The sequence below is a fragment of the Pleurotus ostreatus genome (assembly GCF_014466165.1).
Source record: "Pleurotus ostreatus strain PC9 chromosome Unknown scaffold_10, whole genome shotgun sequence".
Lineage (NCBI taxonomy): Eukaryota > Fungi > Basidiomycota > Agaricomycetes > Agaricales > Pleurotaceae > Pleurotus > Pleurotus ostreatus.
In genome coordinates this window covers 1,677,637-1,695,225 of record NW_023503165.1, presented here as the reverse complement: position 1 = coordinate 1,695,225, position 17,589 = coordinate 1,677,637, and the positions used below count along the sequence as shown (strand labels likewise).

The window sequence follows — 17,589 nt, the reverse complement described above, 5'->3', positions numbered from 1 at the left end:
CCCTAACCCTAACCCTGACACTAACCCTAACCCTAAACCCTAACCCTAACCCTAACCCTAACCCTAACCCTAACCCTAACCCTAACCCCTAACCCTAACCCTAACCCTAACCCTAACCCTAACCCTAACCCTAACCCTAACCCTAACCCTAACCCTAACCCTAACCCTAACCCTAACCCTAACCCTAACCCTAGGTCGGAGTTGTGATGTATTGTAACTGTGAGAAAATGCGAAAACTCAGCTGCCTGAATAGGCAGGTCAGGGGAAAAGGGGAACAGGGGCACATTAAATAAAACACAAAGATAATTCCACAGCTTCCTCAGATGGTGGCGCAACTCGGCGCAACAACGGCCCAGTCCTGGGGGATATATATGGGGAGGTTTGGGGAGCTGTTGCGCCGAGTTGCGCCACTGTTTGAAGTGGCTGGGGCCAGTATGGTAGTTTTGCAGGTAGTAAACGTGCTGCTGGATGATGAGGAAGCGGCGCAACACGGCGCAACAAGTTGTCCCATATACCTTGAGGGTATACCTAGAGATGGGTACTTGTTGCGCCGAGTCGCGCCAACATCCTGGCCGTTGGCACCCTCTTCTCCTCGTACCGAAACAGTATTTGAGCTACAGCACGAGGAGGAGGGCAGCTATCTCCGTAGGAATTTTATCAGTATACTCTCCTAACATGCCCGGACATATTTCGTCACCTAACCCTGGGTCGGGGAGCGATGGTTGCTTCGCTGCGCTCAGCGAGATTCTCGACGAAGAAGGGGGCACTGGAGCGTGGGGAAGCGGCGCAACTCGGCGCGACAAGGTGATTCTTCATCAGAACACCCTAACGGAGGTGTGTGAAGTTGTTGCGCCGCGAACGGAGAAGGTCGACCGATTACACCCTGTAATCCGTCGGATAATATAGATAGGAGAGAGAGAGCAGCGTGGGTTTGTGGTTGGTCCCGCCCCGTTGTATGATGTACGGTACGTCCCAGGGCTGGGATATACACGATACACTATACATCAGGGCGGGTTTAGTGAGACGCGCTAGATGGAGCAGTTGGGTTGTGATGAACGACAATGTCTTTTCCATTTCGTTCTGTTCGTATTGCGCATTTCGTTATCTTCCCTTTGGTTCCCCGTTCATTCATTCGTTCGTGTCGTATTCCCGGATCCCGTTATGTCCCCATCTCTCCAGTGTCTGACCATCGTCTCCCCGTTTCGTTTCCCATTGGTTTCGCATTCGTTCTCGTTCGCGTATTCGTTTTCATTTCGTTCGTTCGTACTTATTCTAATCTTCATTTTCATTCGCTCATATAGTCCCGCCTCTCCTCTCCTCCGTTCTGCACTTCCCCGCGATCCGATCCGAGCCCTGACCCATTCGCACTACGCACTACGCACTACCTAGGCCGGGAACGCGTCTCTCCGCCTCGTTTTTTGGTGTTTGTGCGTGGCTCGGGGTATTCGACGCAGTTTGGGGTATTCTAGGCAGGGTACGGGAGCTAGAGTTGGTGGGAGTAGTGGTATACATTTGCGGCGTCGTTTATGGGCATTCGAGGCCGTTTCGGCGCGTTTCGGGGCATAGACTTGATTTGAGTGAGCTGGGAAAGTGTGATGTTGATAGGGCAGTCGCTGGGGTTGTAGAAGCCGTAGTAGTCGCCGTTGGAGATGCCAACGCTGATTCCGCAAACGCCGAGAGTCACAGAACGAAGATCGGATCCATAGGATTGCGCGAATTGTCTGGTGATGGACCCGGTGAGACGTTTCTGTAAGTGGCACGCGAAGAGTTACACTTTATTACGATACTTACGGCCATTGAGCACTTTCAGTCGCCGGCGGTAGTAACGAACTTGGTGGCTTCGGCTGGCTGAGATGAGGGAGTGACGGTATCGAATATACATCGCCGCAATTATAAAAAGTCGCGTTTACAACAGGACTTCGGGCAATGCTAGAAGGACGAAAAATACCATGAAGATTCTCTTGAGGACGCCCCTAAGCTCCCGGGAATGATCTAGAACCGTAGCGTAGACAAGAAACCTCGCCAATCACCAAGGCGGGCGGTTCACCTGGTAGATGACCTAGCGAAGACTAAAAGAGGGTTGTTCTTCTAGGTTGTGGGCGCAGCTCTACTTCACTTACCATATCTAGATAATATTCGTCGCCAACAGGAATGATTCGCGATTAAGCGTCAGATGCTGTGCTCTGTCTATTGTTTCGCAGTACAAGTCCCCGCCACACTCGACTCGCCGCATTGAAGGAAATGCAGAACAATCCGAACGTGTATACAGGCTTTTCCTATATAAACCCCAGAGAACACGGTTAGAGACGCATACCCAATTGATCTGAAATCAACACCCACCCCACGCGACACCCAGTAACCACGATACCTGACCGAATGCCGTTTTTCGAGAACGCGAGCAACTTTGTCATGAAGAACTGCACGTTCACGAAGATAAACGCGGATGGCAGCGAGGAAACTTGGACGTGCCACGAGGCAAACACAGACGACAACGCCTCTCCATTTATCCCCGAGGCAGAGTCGACAAGTACGAACAATCGACAGCCATCTGCTTCCGATACTTGTGATGACCCATTCGTCAACCCCGGTGGGCCACCAGCTTTGGTCGAGGAGTTGTTCATCGACAACAGTAATCCAAATGGTGTTCGCCGACGACACGCTACGCGCAGAAGTCGTCGCACGGCGCACGGTAACCATCACTGTATGACAACGACGACGGCCATCGTTTCCACGGATAGCAACAATTCCCAAACGGTGCTTGTAAGAGATAGCTTCAACAGTTATGACGGGGAGGATCCACCTCACATGCCGTTCCGAGGGAGATCAGTCCCGAGGGTACCGGATTCCTAGTCTTGGCGAGGCACCCGAACAGAGAGCGAGGCCAGAGAAGAGCACGGAGAAGGACAAGTCGTAGTATAGTTCGGCCAGGTATCTAAATTACGGCCCAGTATCAGCCTATATGATAGAAACAGCTTAATGTACGACTCACGAAAGACTTCTGAGTGTTGCGCAGTTTGTCTTAGGAGACGTCGACTTTTCGAACGGTTAGTCCAGTCGTAAGCGATGCGAGCATGTTACTTACTCCTTCAATCGCCCCTCAATATTCAATCATTCGTCCATGATTCTCTTGGTCGACGTGACCCTGGGCCCATTCGCCCCGTCGCTTCTACATACCTCAGGATCGACGAAGCAAACTCCATACAGCCTCAATTATTGCTTTCAACAAAGTGACAGCTTAGTGGCCTCGACTGGTACCTGGGCCTTGATTAATGATGTCGTACCGAATTACATACGTTCGCCGATACGCTCATGCGAGTGTAGATGTAGAATAGCATTCTTGATGTCCCGTCCTTTGGTTCCTTGTACTAGTAGTACTTGGTCAAGGATGGGATGTGCCGGCCAGTCGGCCTTCTGTGAAGTCACCAAATTATTTTCCCACGTATATCCTTGTTCTCCAGAGGCGCTGCGCTGAGTCCTCAACTTCGCTCTTCACCACCACGACCACCACGCACGCTCCTTTTCGCAGGCGCAGGCCGTCACCACCGTTCCCCGCAACGTTCGCTTCAAACAATCGCTCCTCTTCCACATCAATTTCAAGCTCAACCTCCATTTCATGAATAATTAGCTTTTCGCTTCGACGATGCAGAATCAGCCTAAAACTGAGGAAACAACCGACTACTTTCACCCAGAATCGAGTTTTCGTTCGTACGCAAACCAGATGTCATCTCCAACTCCGCGACGCCGCGAAGAAAAGCCTGGTAGCGGAGGCAGCAGCGTCGGACATCGTTCGCAACCATCCGTGGATGCTCTTCGGGCTTCCGTACTCGACGCGGCGCTTCAGCTTGGCTTCACTGCAAATCCGACCGTCACAAACTGGCTGTTCAATCAGCCCACTCTTGAGGAGGAGAGAGAGGAGGATGCCGATTTCGAGGTGCGTTGAGTTCCGCTTCGCTACGATCACAGCTTAACCAATTTCTCCTAGAATGCGACGTCTCCTTCACTGACTTCAGCATCTACGGATGAATCGTCTTTCCCGTACACGCCTCCGACCGCATTCGCCCAGTCGCCCCCCAGTTCCTTCTCCAACCCGCATAAGCGTTACCTCTATGATTACACAGCGCCGACCATCGCAAACCCACTGCCTCACGATGACAGGTCGCTAGACGGCCACTCCGAATCTCTACAATCTCACGTCGCGTCTCATCCATCCTCGCGTGACGACCACTCTTCACCAGCCTTCGCCTTCTTGGCTAATCCTCCGTCGTCGTCGGTAAAGAACAAACTCCGGAAGAAGAAGAAGGACAAGGAGAAATATGACACTGATGGATACGTCAGCGAGGGCGGGAATGAGACGGACGCTAGTGGATACCTGTCATCCTCGTCGAAGAAGAGTAAGAGCGGGAAGAAGAGAGGGTTTTTCGGAAGACTAGGGCGATCGAAGCACGATAGCGACGATGATCTAGGGAGTTTGAGCGAGTCTGGAGTGAAGTCGAAAGCGGAGAAGAAGGCGAAGAAGGAGAAGAAGGAGAAGGAGAAGAAAAGTAAGAAGAAGGATAAACACTCCGAGGAAGATAGTGCTCCTCCCAACGCCGCCCAAGCCACTCTGGGCGCGAGCGAAATCGATTGGCAGCTCCCGTTACCGCCCATCGCCGGCCGCTTTGCTACTACATTGAGCGGCAGCCGTGCAGCTACTCCAGATCTAGGCTTCAGAGAGCCAATGCTCACGGATTCGCGTGACCCCACCCCTACCCCGATGGCGATGGCGATGGGAGGAACACCAAGGCACTCTGACCCTACTGTAGACAATGGCGATAATATCCCTGCTATCTCGTCGCCAGTACGGCATACCCCGGAACCCAGTTCTACTCAACCCATCGTCGCACAGCCCGTGGCTCCTCGTTCTCGGATATCGCCAACGTCAAGGTCACCTCTACCGCCTCTAGCAAAGTCACCTTCGCCGCCGCAGTCTTATGCTCCTCCACCTCCACCGTCATATGTTACGCCATCACCTTCTTCGTATACTCCTGCGTCCCCTTCAGCCCCAACTACCACGAACTCAATGAGGAAACCTTCAATCAGCAAGTTAGCAATCTCTTACCCCATTTCCCGGATGTTGAAGGATGACGGAAAGTCGAACCAGTCAGACGCGCCCGCTGGCACGTTGGATCAAACCCTTCAAGGTAAAGGACGATCACGTCCTACGTTGCCGCCAATTTTCGTTGGTGACATGCCTTCGGAACCCGCAGCTACGCGGTTGAATGCCCCTGCTAGTACGTCCTTTCTTCGTTAACAGCTTCTCTTATTGATCGCTACGACTTCTACAATGCTAGATTCTGCGCAAGTTTCTCCCGTTGTACCTTCGTCTGCCTTCTTGGTCCCCTCGCCCGGGCTCCAACCCCAGATCTCTCGATCGAGGCCGGAGCACCTGACGACCCTCGGTCCTCAAGGAGATGATGACGGCCTGACGCCACCAGTCTCACCTATGCGTCGACCGTCTTCGCCTGGGGGCACACCTTGGGTGCAGCGAAACATCACAAGACCGTCAACCGCCGAACCAGCAATCCCTTCTTCCAAGTCGCCCATATCGTACTCTCCGGCTCGCGGTCCCGGGTTTCAACGGCCGTGGCAAGCTCCTCCTCCGCCTAGTCCTCCTCCTACTTCACCACTTCCTCCTCCCCCGTTCCAAACAACGTCTTCACACCCAGCTCCGACCGGTCCTCTACCGCCTCCCCCCGCTTCGCCCAGCGCCCAGGGCGACGGCCTTTCTATACCGCCTCTTCGTACTCGCGCTATCTCCGGATCAGGCGTAGGCAGGGTGTCGCCGTTTGCTGGTGGAGGATCGAGAGGACCATCCCCTCAACCTCCACCCGTCGCTTGGAAAGCCACGGAAGGGCTGTCAAGGATTGGTACGGCGAACAGAGTCAGCCAGCCGTCTCTGAGGCAGAGGCCTTCGCTACCGGATATGCGACAGTCTCAGTACAGCGAAGGTGGTGATCCATCGGAGCCCGTTGGCCTTGGAAGAACATCGAGCCAGATTCAGCGAGGAAGAGAGTCGCCTTTCCCTACTAGGCCTTTGAAGATAGGTGGAGTGAGGATGCAGCCGCCGAGCCAGAGGACCAGCCGAGTCGCGGGTGCAGGGATCGGCGAGGCGACCCTACCGCGGACGCGTAGCAGGAAGAAGAGGGTAGCGTTCGAGATGAAGCTCGAGGAACCCAGCGACGGGGAGGATGAAGCTGACGACGACAACGAGGTTGGCCTGGTATATGACGATGCGTCTGTGCGGAATAGCGGTGTCAGTCAACAGCTGAGGGACTCTATGTTTGCAGACGATGGCCCGAACCCGCGAGAGAGCTTCATGTCGAATATGGTGGATGCCCCCCAGATGAATGGCCCAGCGGGTAGCCGAAGAATGCAGGATAACTACGATTCGGACTCAGATGATGCATCGGTGTATACGGCGGGCCGGAAGACGATGTACTTTGAGGACGATCTCGTCGACGTGGATAGCGCTTTACAGAACTTGATGACAACTAGGCCATGGAAGCAAGATAGTAATGCCGCGGCGGCCGCGTCTACAGCGACGGTCGACAGTCCAGCGTACAGCGCTCCTGCGGCCTTGGACAGGCAGTTGGCTGGTGCCAGATCAGGCCGCGGCGCTGTGGTGATAGATGATAAGATGAGCGGAGAGATGAGGGAGAGATTCGTTCGGAGAGTGATGCGCTGGAAGGAGGTCCAGGAGCAGACCCCCAATATTGGCCGAGTCGTCGCGGGGATGAGTGACGAGGGTGTCGACGACAGGAAGACTAGGGAGGATGAGGAGGATGTTGGGTTCAGGAAGACGCAGGAGATCAACGCTAGGTTGGTAAGCGCGATGAGAGGCGGCGTCAGAGGTGTTTCACCTGTACCGCCGGTGCCAACCATGCCGATGATGAACCAAGGCCCTCGGGGTAGAGGCATTGGAAGGGGTGTTGGTTTTGGCAGAGGAGGTGCGCAAGCCGCATGGTTTTGAGGACGGTGTCCTTTCCTTATCTTGAGCTGACCGTGTCAGCATTTTGCGTTGTCTTTTCGGGTTCGCCACCCTACATCTTTTGGCATCCTTATCTCTTCGTTCCGTTGCGATATCACAGTCTCTTCTCCGTATATTCAATTCTCCCCATCCTTGCTTTACATGGGTAATTGTTTATCCTCGTCGCTCTATATTGTCGGTCCTTCCGTACTCAGTTTCTTGTGTCTAGTAAAATCCATGCTGTATTTTTTATATTTTCCTGTCTTTGCTTGTTCTCCTGCGTGTTCATATCAGACAACGAAAATCGGTTCAGAATGTACGATACTATCCTTCGTTAGACAGTGCAATTCGAGAAGCTTGAAGCCGACAATCCACGAAAATCCCCTGTTGTGAATTAGAAGACCGAGCTCGATACCGTGATTTCGCAACGCAGTTTCTTCTTTCTGACGACCATCTTGACATTTCGTTTACTTCTACACATCTGCACAATCTGCATCAGCCTCTACGGCCACTCTCTTAATGTCGACCCATACAATGATTGGTTGTTCCTCTCCTTCGTGAATACAATCAGTCATGGCTACCAGGACATCGCACATCCTCGCCTCATCATTCCCCTCCTCCCTTCGCTCTCTTCGCTCAAACCCACTCGCTGCGTGAGACGATAGCTTGGTCTTCTGACGTTAAAAGTAAATCTTGGCTTGGATGGACGGTAATCCACGACCTAAAGCCCAGGTAGACTCAGGAATGAGATTCAACCTCGAAGACGTTGGAGAATCGAGACTGTAGTTTACGTGTGGGCGCAGCAGAAGAAACAGTAGCAAGGGAAAGAACGCGAACGGAAGGTGGGTGAGGGGTGGTTATCGAACAGGACAACGACGTATTGCGTCGCAAACGCCCTCGTATTTGAGGTATCCACTCCGCTTCGGCTCGTTGGGGGACGCCATCTATGGTTCCACCCGTCCCTCGTCGTACCAGATGATATGGTCGACTAAATGCTTGGTGATACGACGTCTAGGAACTACTTTCAGCGAACACCAAGTAATGGAAAAAGGTTGGTTAACACTCCTCTCCGCTGTGTAGCTTACGCTTGAACGCCCCCCGTCAGAAGACCTCTGCGCCCGCTTCTCTACCTCTCCACCATCATTTCCCCAGCAGACCTACCTTGCAGTCGGAATCGCGTACGTCGACATCAATCTTGCCGGGGGCCAACGGGCGCGGGGGACGACATATTGAATCTGCTATTTTTGATTTAATCGGTACGTGACTTCTTATGGAGAACACGGTGAAAACTCATGAACGAGGGGGTGACAAACTAGTCCAGGCGAGCAAAGAAGTTGGATAGAATTTCTCTTCTCGTAGGCCGTCCCATTGTCGCAATAGTTTCACTCCATGGAGGCTATTTGGGGCCAGGTGAAATAACGATGTATAGATCCCCGGCGTGACTAGCCTGTCTGTCATCTCGGGATCTTGAGGTGAGACTACAGTAAGGCTATACGTTACTTCGATGCCTGAAGCTGTCGCACGGAGTTTCCTCACGTTTTCATAGCATAAGGGTGAAAACCACACCCAGTTTGGGGTATCTCGTAAGTGGCGTTGAATAGGAATGAACGCAAGCGGCGGGGAGCTGTCGGGTTTATCAGAATGGGTGATAGGTTAGTTTCCATTAATCCGCCTGCCTGAGTACTGAGTACTGAAACGTCGCGCAGGAACACGCGGAAGAGAAAAGTCGGATTCTTGCAAGAACGTCGAAGAATTCCCTGATTGAACCCCTGTCTGTACAAGCGCCCAGCACACTACGCACGTTCACAAGGAAAACGACTGATCTTTCAAATGACAAGGCTTCGACTGTCTATTTCCTCCGTCTTCGCCTCGATTCGGCTGAGTAGCTAGGAAGACGAAGAAACAAGGGCAATTGATGGAAAAACGTCCAGTTATCCATGGATGAATCGATGAAAGCCAACCTGGGCTGAGAACGGGATATGAGACCTGCACAGGTCTACGGGGAGGATGTAAACGGGATGAAATCAGTGTTGTAGAGGTACGTGCTATTATCTATATCTTGAGGAATGCCGTTCAAAACGTAGGGAGCACCACAGCGTTCTCTGATGCGATTCGCATTTGGCTCAACAAGCTCCAACGAAGTGAGTTTGTCAGACGAGCAATGAGGGTCCCGATTGGAGGATGCATCCGCCTATTGGGCAATTTCGACGGCCAATCCTTGTCCAGCCGCGAGGAACTGAACCCAACGTCGATGTTTCACTTCCGCCGTTGTTGGCGATATCGAGCTACCTACCAACAGATTACGCAATGTCAATGAACCAAACTTGATTAATGCCCGCCCAGCGTAACTCCCATTTCGTCTACTGTCGGATGTGATTCTACGGCCGTCTGCCCGCCGTTCGGCAAGCTCCAGGATTCTCTGGTTGTATCCGGCCTTACGTAGGGCTGGACTCCATCGCCCTCCACATCCATGCGATCTCACCTCGACACCCCCAGCGACTAGGGCGGAGGACGGTCGCATTGCCTGTGCTGAACTCATCGCCCAGTAAATCAAGATACAGATGAAACTTAACGCCGCTACGCATCGATGTATGTTAACTACTCGCTAGTTTCTCCTCCCCGTCGGCCGTGAACACACCGTCCGAGTCTACAGAACCGCGGACGCAACAATCACGCTCTAAAGAGAGTCCTTAAACTGCCATTCGTCAGCCGTACCGCAAAGTCACCTTCAATATAGGCTGTGAGTTATAAAGCGTTTAGAAAGGAGTTGGGGAAGTGCTACCACCTTTTGGGTTCACCAGCTCTCCGAGGACTCCCATGCTGACAATATCGGTCGTCTCCGCGTCATCTCACCGGCCCTGCCAACCCGCCGTCCTCCCCCTCGAAAATGAAGAGCAGCAGAGCATGAGCGGCATCATTGCTTGCTGCTTACCATTGGAACCGCTTCATAGCTCGTAACTTTTTAACAAATGGGAGCTCAGCCCCATCCCACAATTATGAACGGCACCGTCCGCCAGATGGTCCTCGGCGGCGTCAAACAAGTCGGACGCGCGGAGCGAAGGACTCGTGAGTCGTGTCCTTTCCATCTGCATCGCCATTTGCTTCACGTCGCGGTTAAGCTTCTAGATTTTTGTATCTTTCGGCGTGGAAATGCGTACTTATTCCGCAGGGTGATTCATTTCGGAACATCCATGAGGCTGGAGCCATCGTAGGCCACCTGCCTCGAGGAATGGCCACGGCCACTGAGTCGACAGTGGCCCTGCCCTTTGTCGTTGAAAGCGGGTGTCTCCGAAAAAGGTGAGTGATCGCCACAATACCTTGCCAGACCCATGTTACAGCCCTGCTAACTCCGCGAATTATCGAGACCACAATAGTCCAGTGTCCAAATGGTCGCGTGTAGGTCTGTTAAGTGATAATGAGACCAGAGCTTGACCTTGAACGAAGACATTCACGGAGCCTTCTTTCTATCTGTGAACTCGCGATTTCGCGACCTATAAAGCACGTTATCCCTGACCACCTCACCAGACCACAGAACCACATCTTTAACTACTCAATCCTCCTCCCACGCGCTACGGTTGTCTGCCTTTCGCGCCTCCCTCGTCATGTCCTCCCCCGCTCTCTCCCAATGGTCCTGGTTGGATCCCGCCCTTCGCCCAGCCTCAGGCGGAGACGCGACTATTCCTGAAAGGGAGGCATCTCCACCAAACGAGCCCACCGGCACCGACAGCCCCCCGACGTTCAACGTTGAAATCATCAAACTACTCCCTGGCGTTCTCCACTGCGAGATTGTGGGTGGAATCGACGGTGCCCCACGCGTCGCCCAAATTTATACACTCCCGGAACGTCTTCCCTGCCCGTGGCCTCCCATGGGCCCGTTCGCACCCGTTAGACTTGAGGACCTTCAAATGGTAGAAGTTCCTCTCGACGTGAATCTCGACTCGAAGGAAATTCCTGCCCCCGACGAAGGGGTGAAAGTGGTTAGATTGCGCGCATTCGAGGCACAGACCAAGTCGTTCGGAGCCAAACCACTTTCTACTATGACCAACATTGCGACGGGCGTGCCAGTTCCCAGCCAGGACGCGAATCAGGAGCAGCAGAAGCGTGTCGAAGAATGTGACTCGGAGAACGACCGAGACGTCCTGGATGTCGCCGCCCTGGAGGCCACAGTTTCCGTGCCCTCCGGGAAGCGCAGTGGTGGACGCAAACGATCTATCAACCAAGTTGGCGGTGCTAGGGATGTTCCCGAAGGGAGAACGAAGATCAAACGGACATATCTCTCTGATGGAGTGCGTACTTCGCGAATTGCTTCTACACTTTGGAGAACCATGCTAATGTTTCGCATATACAGGCTGCTACTTATTGTACCCTTTGTGGGGATCTCCTTGAAACGGAAACGGATAGGAGGAACCACTCTTCCTTGTGCGGCACGGGACGCAAACACATCTCGTGCGATCTTTGTGGCGCTCCGTAGGTCCTATCCTACGTTGTTTCCCTAGGTTTCAGAGGCTCATTGATTTCTTGTTCAAGTATCTCGCGTAAAGACGCAGTGAAGAGACATCAGGGCTATCAGATTTGTAAAGACGCTCGGGCTTACTACGCACAGTACGGTCAGTATATCCGCTCGTGAGCTGATTAACAGCACGCTACACTGCGCCTACGTCTACGAGTTGGACTTGCTCTATTTTCAATTTCTTGCATTATTTTACATTATTTTACCCATCTCTCACTTCTCGCGTCCTTCTCGTCCTTTCACTGTATATGTTACTATAGGCCTCTCCGTCTTTACACCCATTCATTGTAGATACTTTAATTTGTGTTCTGTGTATTCATCTGCGCCACATGGCATCTCTTTATAAATGGTATGCTAGATAATGTACAAACAGTCATGATATATGAATCACTTTTCTATGAAAGTGATATGTGAAGCTCGCGAACACGATGTACTATCAGAAGGGAGAAAAGAGCGGGAGACTCGGAGACTCGGACGGGGACAGGGACACTTCAAAAGTGGATATACGTATCATTTTGGTAGTAGGGATTGGTCATGAGCGCGACTTCGCTAGTGCTGAAGTAGAGGGGATCGAAAGGTTCGTCGTCTTCGTCAATGCCATATTCGAGGAGGAAGTCAGCGAGGGCGGGGTTGATGCTCATGTCGACGACAGGAAGGAGTTCTGGTACTTCAATGGACCGGCTCGGAGGCTTAGCGACATCACTGTCTAAATCGTCTTCGTCTTCTTCGGACTGGTCCTCATCTTCGTCGACATTATCGTGGTTAGAGGCATTAAAATCATCATCGTAGTCAGTATCGTGATCGTTGTCGTCCTCGTTGTCTTCCTCCACGTCGTCGTCGTAAACGTCATAATCATCATCCCCCTCCCCCTCCTCCTCGAATTGGGCGGAGGCAGCTGGGCTGGAGCGGGCCACGGGTTGGTTTACGGGCTGGATGGTCCTTTCGACTTCGACACGTGAAGATGTAGAAGGCCGCGCACGAGAAATAATAGGAGTACCGTGATGTATCTTGCCCCTGTGAAGCATTGTTTCTGGTGTCGCCGGCGTCTTGGTGCTGGAGCCAGAGCTCTCCCTTTTACGCTTGGTCGATGAGCGAACAGAGGGAAGTGAATAGTCATCATCCACGCCAACCTCGCGGCGAGCTTGGTGACAAGTAGCTTTTTCGATATGGCGCTTGAGGGATTCTTTCCTTGTGAAGCTAAGATAACGAAGACGTCAACATTTCGAGAAGGAATAAAGGTGAGAGTGTGTACGTACCGAGCTTGGCATCCATCACATACGAAGCCCCCTACAGGGTTGTGGAACTTGTGCGTCTTCAAGTGTCTTTCCAGGCTGGACGGATGTATCATGTTACCACAGGTGCACTTTACTTTCGCTTTCGGGTTCTACGGCGGAGGTCTAAGTAATGAATCAATTGCATTGAAGTGCGAGGACTTACAACGTTTTCACCCACGGCAATTTTACCACCGTGGTGGTCGACTTTACCACCTGTCGAAATAATCTCGGAAGCTTCAGTGGTGCGGGGTGCGGCTGGGCCGCCATTTCGACCGCTCAGCGGCTTCTGTCGATGAGAGTGCGGAAAGGCAACTGAACCGGTAAGCGTCGAATCCATGTGGCGTCAGTCCTCCTGATGTCAGTGGTAGCTTGCTGGATGTTTAGCGCTGTTCAAGGCGAGGAGCGGAGGGGATGAGGGCGGAGTCATCCGCAGGCAGGGGACCTGTTATTTATGTACGTACATGAAGGAGGCCATCGACCAAAGAGGGTCGGCCACCATAGTCGTCCTTTGTTACTCGCACAATGGCGCTGAGCCACATACAGGGACGAATGAAGCAATGGCCACTTGTGATCGCAGAGATCTGGGATATGCCACAGCGAGCGCCTCTCGCCAGGCATCTTCGATCGTGGAAGTAATCGGAGTTGGGGGAACTGCATTCGTGGAAACGAGGCGTCCCTGCACATCACGTCTCGTCGCCCATTGTCGTTACAAGCATTGCAGTAGGTGCATTTTGCCTTCCGTCGAACCCACGAGTTGCTCACTAGGAGTTCTGTAGTTTAGTAAGAGGATAACCTTACGATTAGCACCGTCGATGTCGAGGTAACGCGGCGATACGCACGAAGGAGCTCTGAAATCCATACTGCGCCATATGGCCACACTTTGAAGCTCCAGCCTGTGATGCAATGTCGTCTGTATCAGCGAAATACGAAGCGGAAAACAAGCTAGATAGCAGAACGGTTCGCGTGCTTGGAGACGACGAGTCCTCGGATGGCGAGATCGACGTAGCCTGGGATGCCATAGACTCGCATATTGGAAGTGACAATTTGAAGCCTGGAGGAGCTAGAAACAAAGGCAGTTTTCGTTATTAGATTAAACAATCGTTGCGCTCTGCGCCTGCTTCGCTGCTTTCGATGACCTCCCTCGACTGCCGGATACCTGCAGTAGCCTACCTAGAAGTCCTGATGCCATCGGTACGGGCTGGTAGGGCGTACGCTGTCGCCCTCAATAACTCGCGTCGATGCGGAGACCCAACTTTCTCTTTCTAGCTCAACTCTCTCAGAGAAGGTATTGATCATGACCGGCGTGTATTCCAATCCGAAGTGTACATGGGTATACACTAAACGTACAGGGTATGAGCAGCGCAATTATACACGGACGACTAGCTTACTGTCTGTGTCCGTCCCCTCATCTCTCAGATATTTATAGGTAAAGGTAAAGGGGTGAAGGATAGTGAACTTAAGAACTTAAGGATATTAAATATCAGTATCCGAACAGAACGCCCAGCATATCCCGCCACCCACGGCGCACGACGACACGCTGGCCGCCCGCATACTCCTCTGCGAGCCACTCGAGGTAGCGCGCGTCGAGGCTGCTCCAGGGACCCAGCTCGAACGATAACACGTCTTTCGGGGAGAGATAGATGGGCTCAGAGGAAGATGAGGACGAGGATTGAGAGGGGAGTAACGCCTCGAGCTGAGAGAGCTGGAAGCATGTATGCGCGTGGAATGTCTGGAGGAGGGCGAGCGTAGTCAGCGTCTGCCCGTCGCTCCTGTCACACGTAGTGTCCTCGGGCGGAGACGTCTCAGGTACAAAGTTGTTAGAGGGTTCCTGGCGCCCTTTACCGTGCCTGCTCGACCGCGGTGTCGCTGGAGGGCTGCCAACCGACTTCGTAGACATTGCGCTCGATTTCTTGGGCTGCGCACTGGGCCCACCCTCAATACCTGCGCCCACAGTGCGCATCGTCAAATCATCGTCGCCCTCCAGCCGCACGCTGCCCCAATTGCCCGACCCGTTCGCAGAAGAGTACGACATGACGGAGTTGTTGCGCCACGACCCCATCCAGAGCCCGGCGCACATAATGCAGACGTCCTCGTAGACGCGCCACGCGTCGGTCCACGTGGTGACGAGTTTCGATTTGGCGTCGGCAGTGGTTGGGGGTGCGCAGCAGGTGTGGGACCCCCCATTCTCAGCGTCGAGCTGCAGCAAGCGGTCAACTTCGTTCCACAGGCGTACGTCACTCCAAGCAAAGCGGATTGTGGATAGGCGATGAGTCGGCCCGCGAGAGCTGGTCGCGTCTAATATGGGTTTGGACACATGGAATGTCGGTCTCGTCGACTTATTGGGGGACAGCGTCGTTAGATTAATAAGGAGATCGTAGCACGATGGCTTCTCGAGGTATATCGCGTCTGTCGTGCACGCAATCCAGCCGCGGCCCGTTTGGCCCTCCTGCACGAGCCTGTCGAGGTCGTTGAGCGTGACCATGCCCAGAACGCTGATGCCTTGACGAGACTTGCCCTTGAGGCGCCTGGGGAGGACGTCGGGGGATGAGCCGGGATGGAGAGAGGTGTAGTCGACCTGCTCCTCGAAGCAGAGGTCGGCAGCGACATGGCAGAGGACGCAGGCAGCCTCTACTGGTGGAAGAGTAAGGATGAGGATACGGCGGCGCCCCAAAACGTGCTTATACAGCGTCAGCGACGACGGGCCGAGGATCCGCAGCAGATGGGTGAGATGCAGAGTCGGGTTGAGCAAAGGGTCGAGCTGGCTGAAGGTAAGCTGTGATGCACGAAGACGACACACGAACTGGACGCACCGAATATAAATCGTGACTCCATCCATCCCAGACGCCCGCTCCGCCGAGATCAGCGCGCTTTACCTTCCGCTCCTCGAAGAACTGCTTCGCCGGCTCCCAGTCTTCTTCTGTAGGCTCAAGGATGCCGCTGAACTCGAGCTTGGAGTAGATGATGGTGATCAGGTTCTTCAGAGCTGATGTATGCCGCCAAGGCCGTGGCCGGTCAGATTTGGCGAGCAGGACGCCGAGAGATGAGAGACGGAACCCTCGTTGGCCGTGTTCGGTGGTTTTACGCCGTCGGAAGACGCAGACGCCGTGCTGCCCGTCCTTGTCAAAGTATCTGATAGGAGATGAGGGAGAAGCGGGGAGAATGCACAGAAATAGACATACACGACGTCCTCATCCACCAGATGCAAGCCGCTGGGAAGCGCGCTGAATTCGAGGTTTTCGAGACTCAATTCTTCTCAGACGTCAGCGTTGGAGGGAGAGCCAGAGGGGAAGCGATCGGCTCACCATCACTAGCCTTGATACACCAATCTATTACATTCCCTTTCGTAGGGTGAAATGAAGCATGAAAAACCGCAACTTTACCAGCAAATACAAGATGTCAGCCCTCTTTCCGATCACCAAACATGCACAAAACTCACCGAGATCCTGGGGGACGTCGACCTTGGCCATAGACGTCGACTAAAGAGTCTATTCCAGCCGTGGACGAGGGTTACCACGCACGGTTGCGCAGGGGAGAAGGGAATGGTGAGCGGGGGCAGTGAAACCAGTTGCTGACGCTCCTGTCACGTATGTCACGGCCGATCATGATCAATTGTCACGCCACGACCTTGTGGCGCTGGACGATGTCCTCTGTGCTTCGTACGGTTTTCCTTTCAATCTTTTGACGTTCGCATTTCAATCTCTCGTAGTCGGAGCCCACTGGATGCGGTACGACTTCGGAAGGAATTCTTAGCGAGCCATTTGGGATGCGTCGCTCTCACTACGTCGGCGCCAACTTCAGCAAGTTTCCGACGTTCTTAGGCTGTGTTGTGTTCGACGTTCTAACCCCTGTAGACGCGTCCCAGAAATTTATTCGTGCCTCAATGGACGATGAAGAAGTGGACGTGCATTCGTAGCCGCCGCCGCCGCCAACACATGACCAAAGATACGTCTCCGTCGCTGGTGAGTGTATACGTTCGCCGTTGGTGCGGTTCGCCATATTAATGCCCTCTTGGCCCTCACGCTCCATGGAGGCAAGTAACCTCGCGAATGATGCACTTTGGTAATAGCTGTCCGTCATTATTACTTACTCAGATTGAATTATGCTCGCTACATAGTCTTCATGAGAAGGCCGACAATGGGACAGACCATGACGCGTCCCACGAACATCCTGTCAGGGACTTTGTTGGAAGACCTTGGAGGCCTACAATTGAGCGTCGCTCTGTCATCCACCCCAAGATATTGCCGGACCTCTCACGGGAAAAGGACATTTTACCGTTGGCAAACTGAGCGGGACTAGCCTTGCTACTGTGGGTGAAGGACAGGACTATGATTGAATGGATCTTTCGCCTTTTTGATGGATGCAAGCTTTCGTCCCAAGCCCGAATATGAATGCTGATGCTGACGATATCATGTGCTTCGCAGATCTCATTCCAGGGTGGTCCGTGCGATTATCATTATGATGAGGTAGTCGTCTTATCTTTCAGCGGAAAGGAAGCTGCGCGTAGCTCTCCGTATCTCCAGCGCGTTGTTGCTTACACGGAATAAGACACGTCTTTCAGCCAGAACCTCTGCATGATGTTGACGTGTCCGGACTCTGATTAGAATCGTTCAAGTTACCATTGACTGGAGACATAGTGCCATAAGCAATGCGATGAAGCAGATCACAGACAGCATCTTTAAATCGGCGAAGCCTGGAAGACTGCGAAATAGTTCGAGTCCGGATGATCAGCGACGCTGATCACGCAATATCTTGGTTGGAGCACTCAAGGGAGCCCACAGGTGCCGCTGCGTTCATTGCGA

The 17,589-nt window shown here is 53.2% G+C and overlaps 6 protein-coding genes across 6 annotated transcripts; 4 read left to right on the top strand and 2 right to left on the bottom strand.

Moving 5' to 3' along the window:
* Positions 1-1,061: 1,061 nt before the first annotated feature.
* On the top strand, positions 1,062-1,469 carry PC9H_002309 (uncharacterized protein; the record flags this gene model as incomplete). The annotated part of the gene is made up of 2 exons (XM_036771950.1): positions 1,062-1,232; positions 1,302-1,469. The coding sequence occupies 2 exons, from the start codon at positions 1,062-1,064 to the stop codon at positions 1,467-1,469; spliced, it is 339 nt and encodes a 112-aa protein (XP_036626571.1).
* Positions 1,470-2,376: 907 nt separating this feature from the next.
* Positions 2,377-2,850, top strand: PC9H_002308 (uncharacterized protein; the record flags this gene model as incomplete). The annotated part of the gene is made up of 1 exon (XM_036771949.1): positions 2,377-2,850. The coding sequence occupies one exon, from the start codon at positions 2,377-2,379 to the stop codon at positions 2,848-2,850; it is 474 nt and encodes a 157-aa protein (XP_036626570.1).
* Positions 2,851-3,640: 790 nt separating this feature from the next.
* PC9H_002307 (uncharacterized protein) lies at positions 3,641-7,009 on the top strand (the record flags this gene model as incomplete). The annotated part of the gene is made up of 3 exons (XM_036771948.1): positions 3,641-3,931; positions 3,983-5,270; positions 5,331-7,009. 3 exons carry the CDS (start codon positions 3,641-3,643, stop codon positions 7,007-7,009), a joined length of 3,258 nt encoding a protein of 1,085 aa, XP_036626569.1.
* A 3,599-nt stretch (positions 7,010-10,608) lies between these two features.
* Positions 10,609-11,633, top strand: PC9H_002306 (uncharacterized protein; the record flags this gene model as incomplete). The annotated part of the gene is made up of 3 exons (XM_036771947.1): positions 10,609-11,292; positions 11,355-11,473; positions 11,534-11,633. The coding sequence occupies 3 exons, from the start codon at positions 10,609-10,611 to the stop codon at positions 11,631-11,633; spliced, it is 903 nt and encodes a 300-aa protein (XP_036626568.1).
* Positions 11,634-12,007: 374 nt separating this feature from the next.
* Positions 12,008-13,127, bottom strand: PC9H_002305 (uncharacterized protein; the record flags this gene model as incomplete). The annotated part of the gene is made up of 3 exons (XM_036771946.1): positions 12,008-12,713; positions 12,773-12,900; positions 12,954-13,127. The coding sequence occupies 3 exons, from the start codon at positions 13,125-13,127 to the stop codon at positions 12,008-12,010; spliced, it is 1,008 nt and encodes a 335-aa protein (XP_036626567.1).
* A 1,143-nt stretch (positions 13,128-14,270) lies between these two features.
* On the bottom strand, positions 14,271-16,257 carry PC9H_002304 (uncharacterized protein; the record flags this gene model as incomplete). The annotated part of the gene is made up of 5 exons (XM_036771945.1): positions 14,271-15,548; positions 15,601-15,919; positions 15,970-16,039; positions 16,093-16,164; positions 16,227-16,257. 5 exons carry the CDS (start codon positions 16,255-16,257, stop codon positions 14,271-14,273), a joined length of 1,770 nt encoding a protein of 589 aa, XP_036626566.1.
* Positions 16,258-17,589: the final 1,332 nt, after the last annotated feature.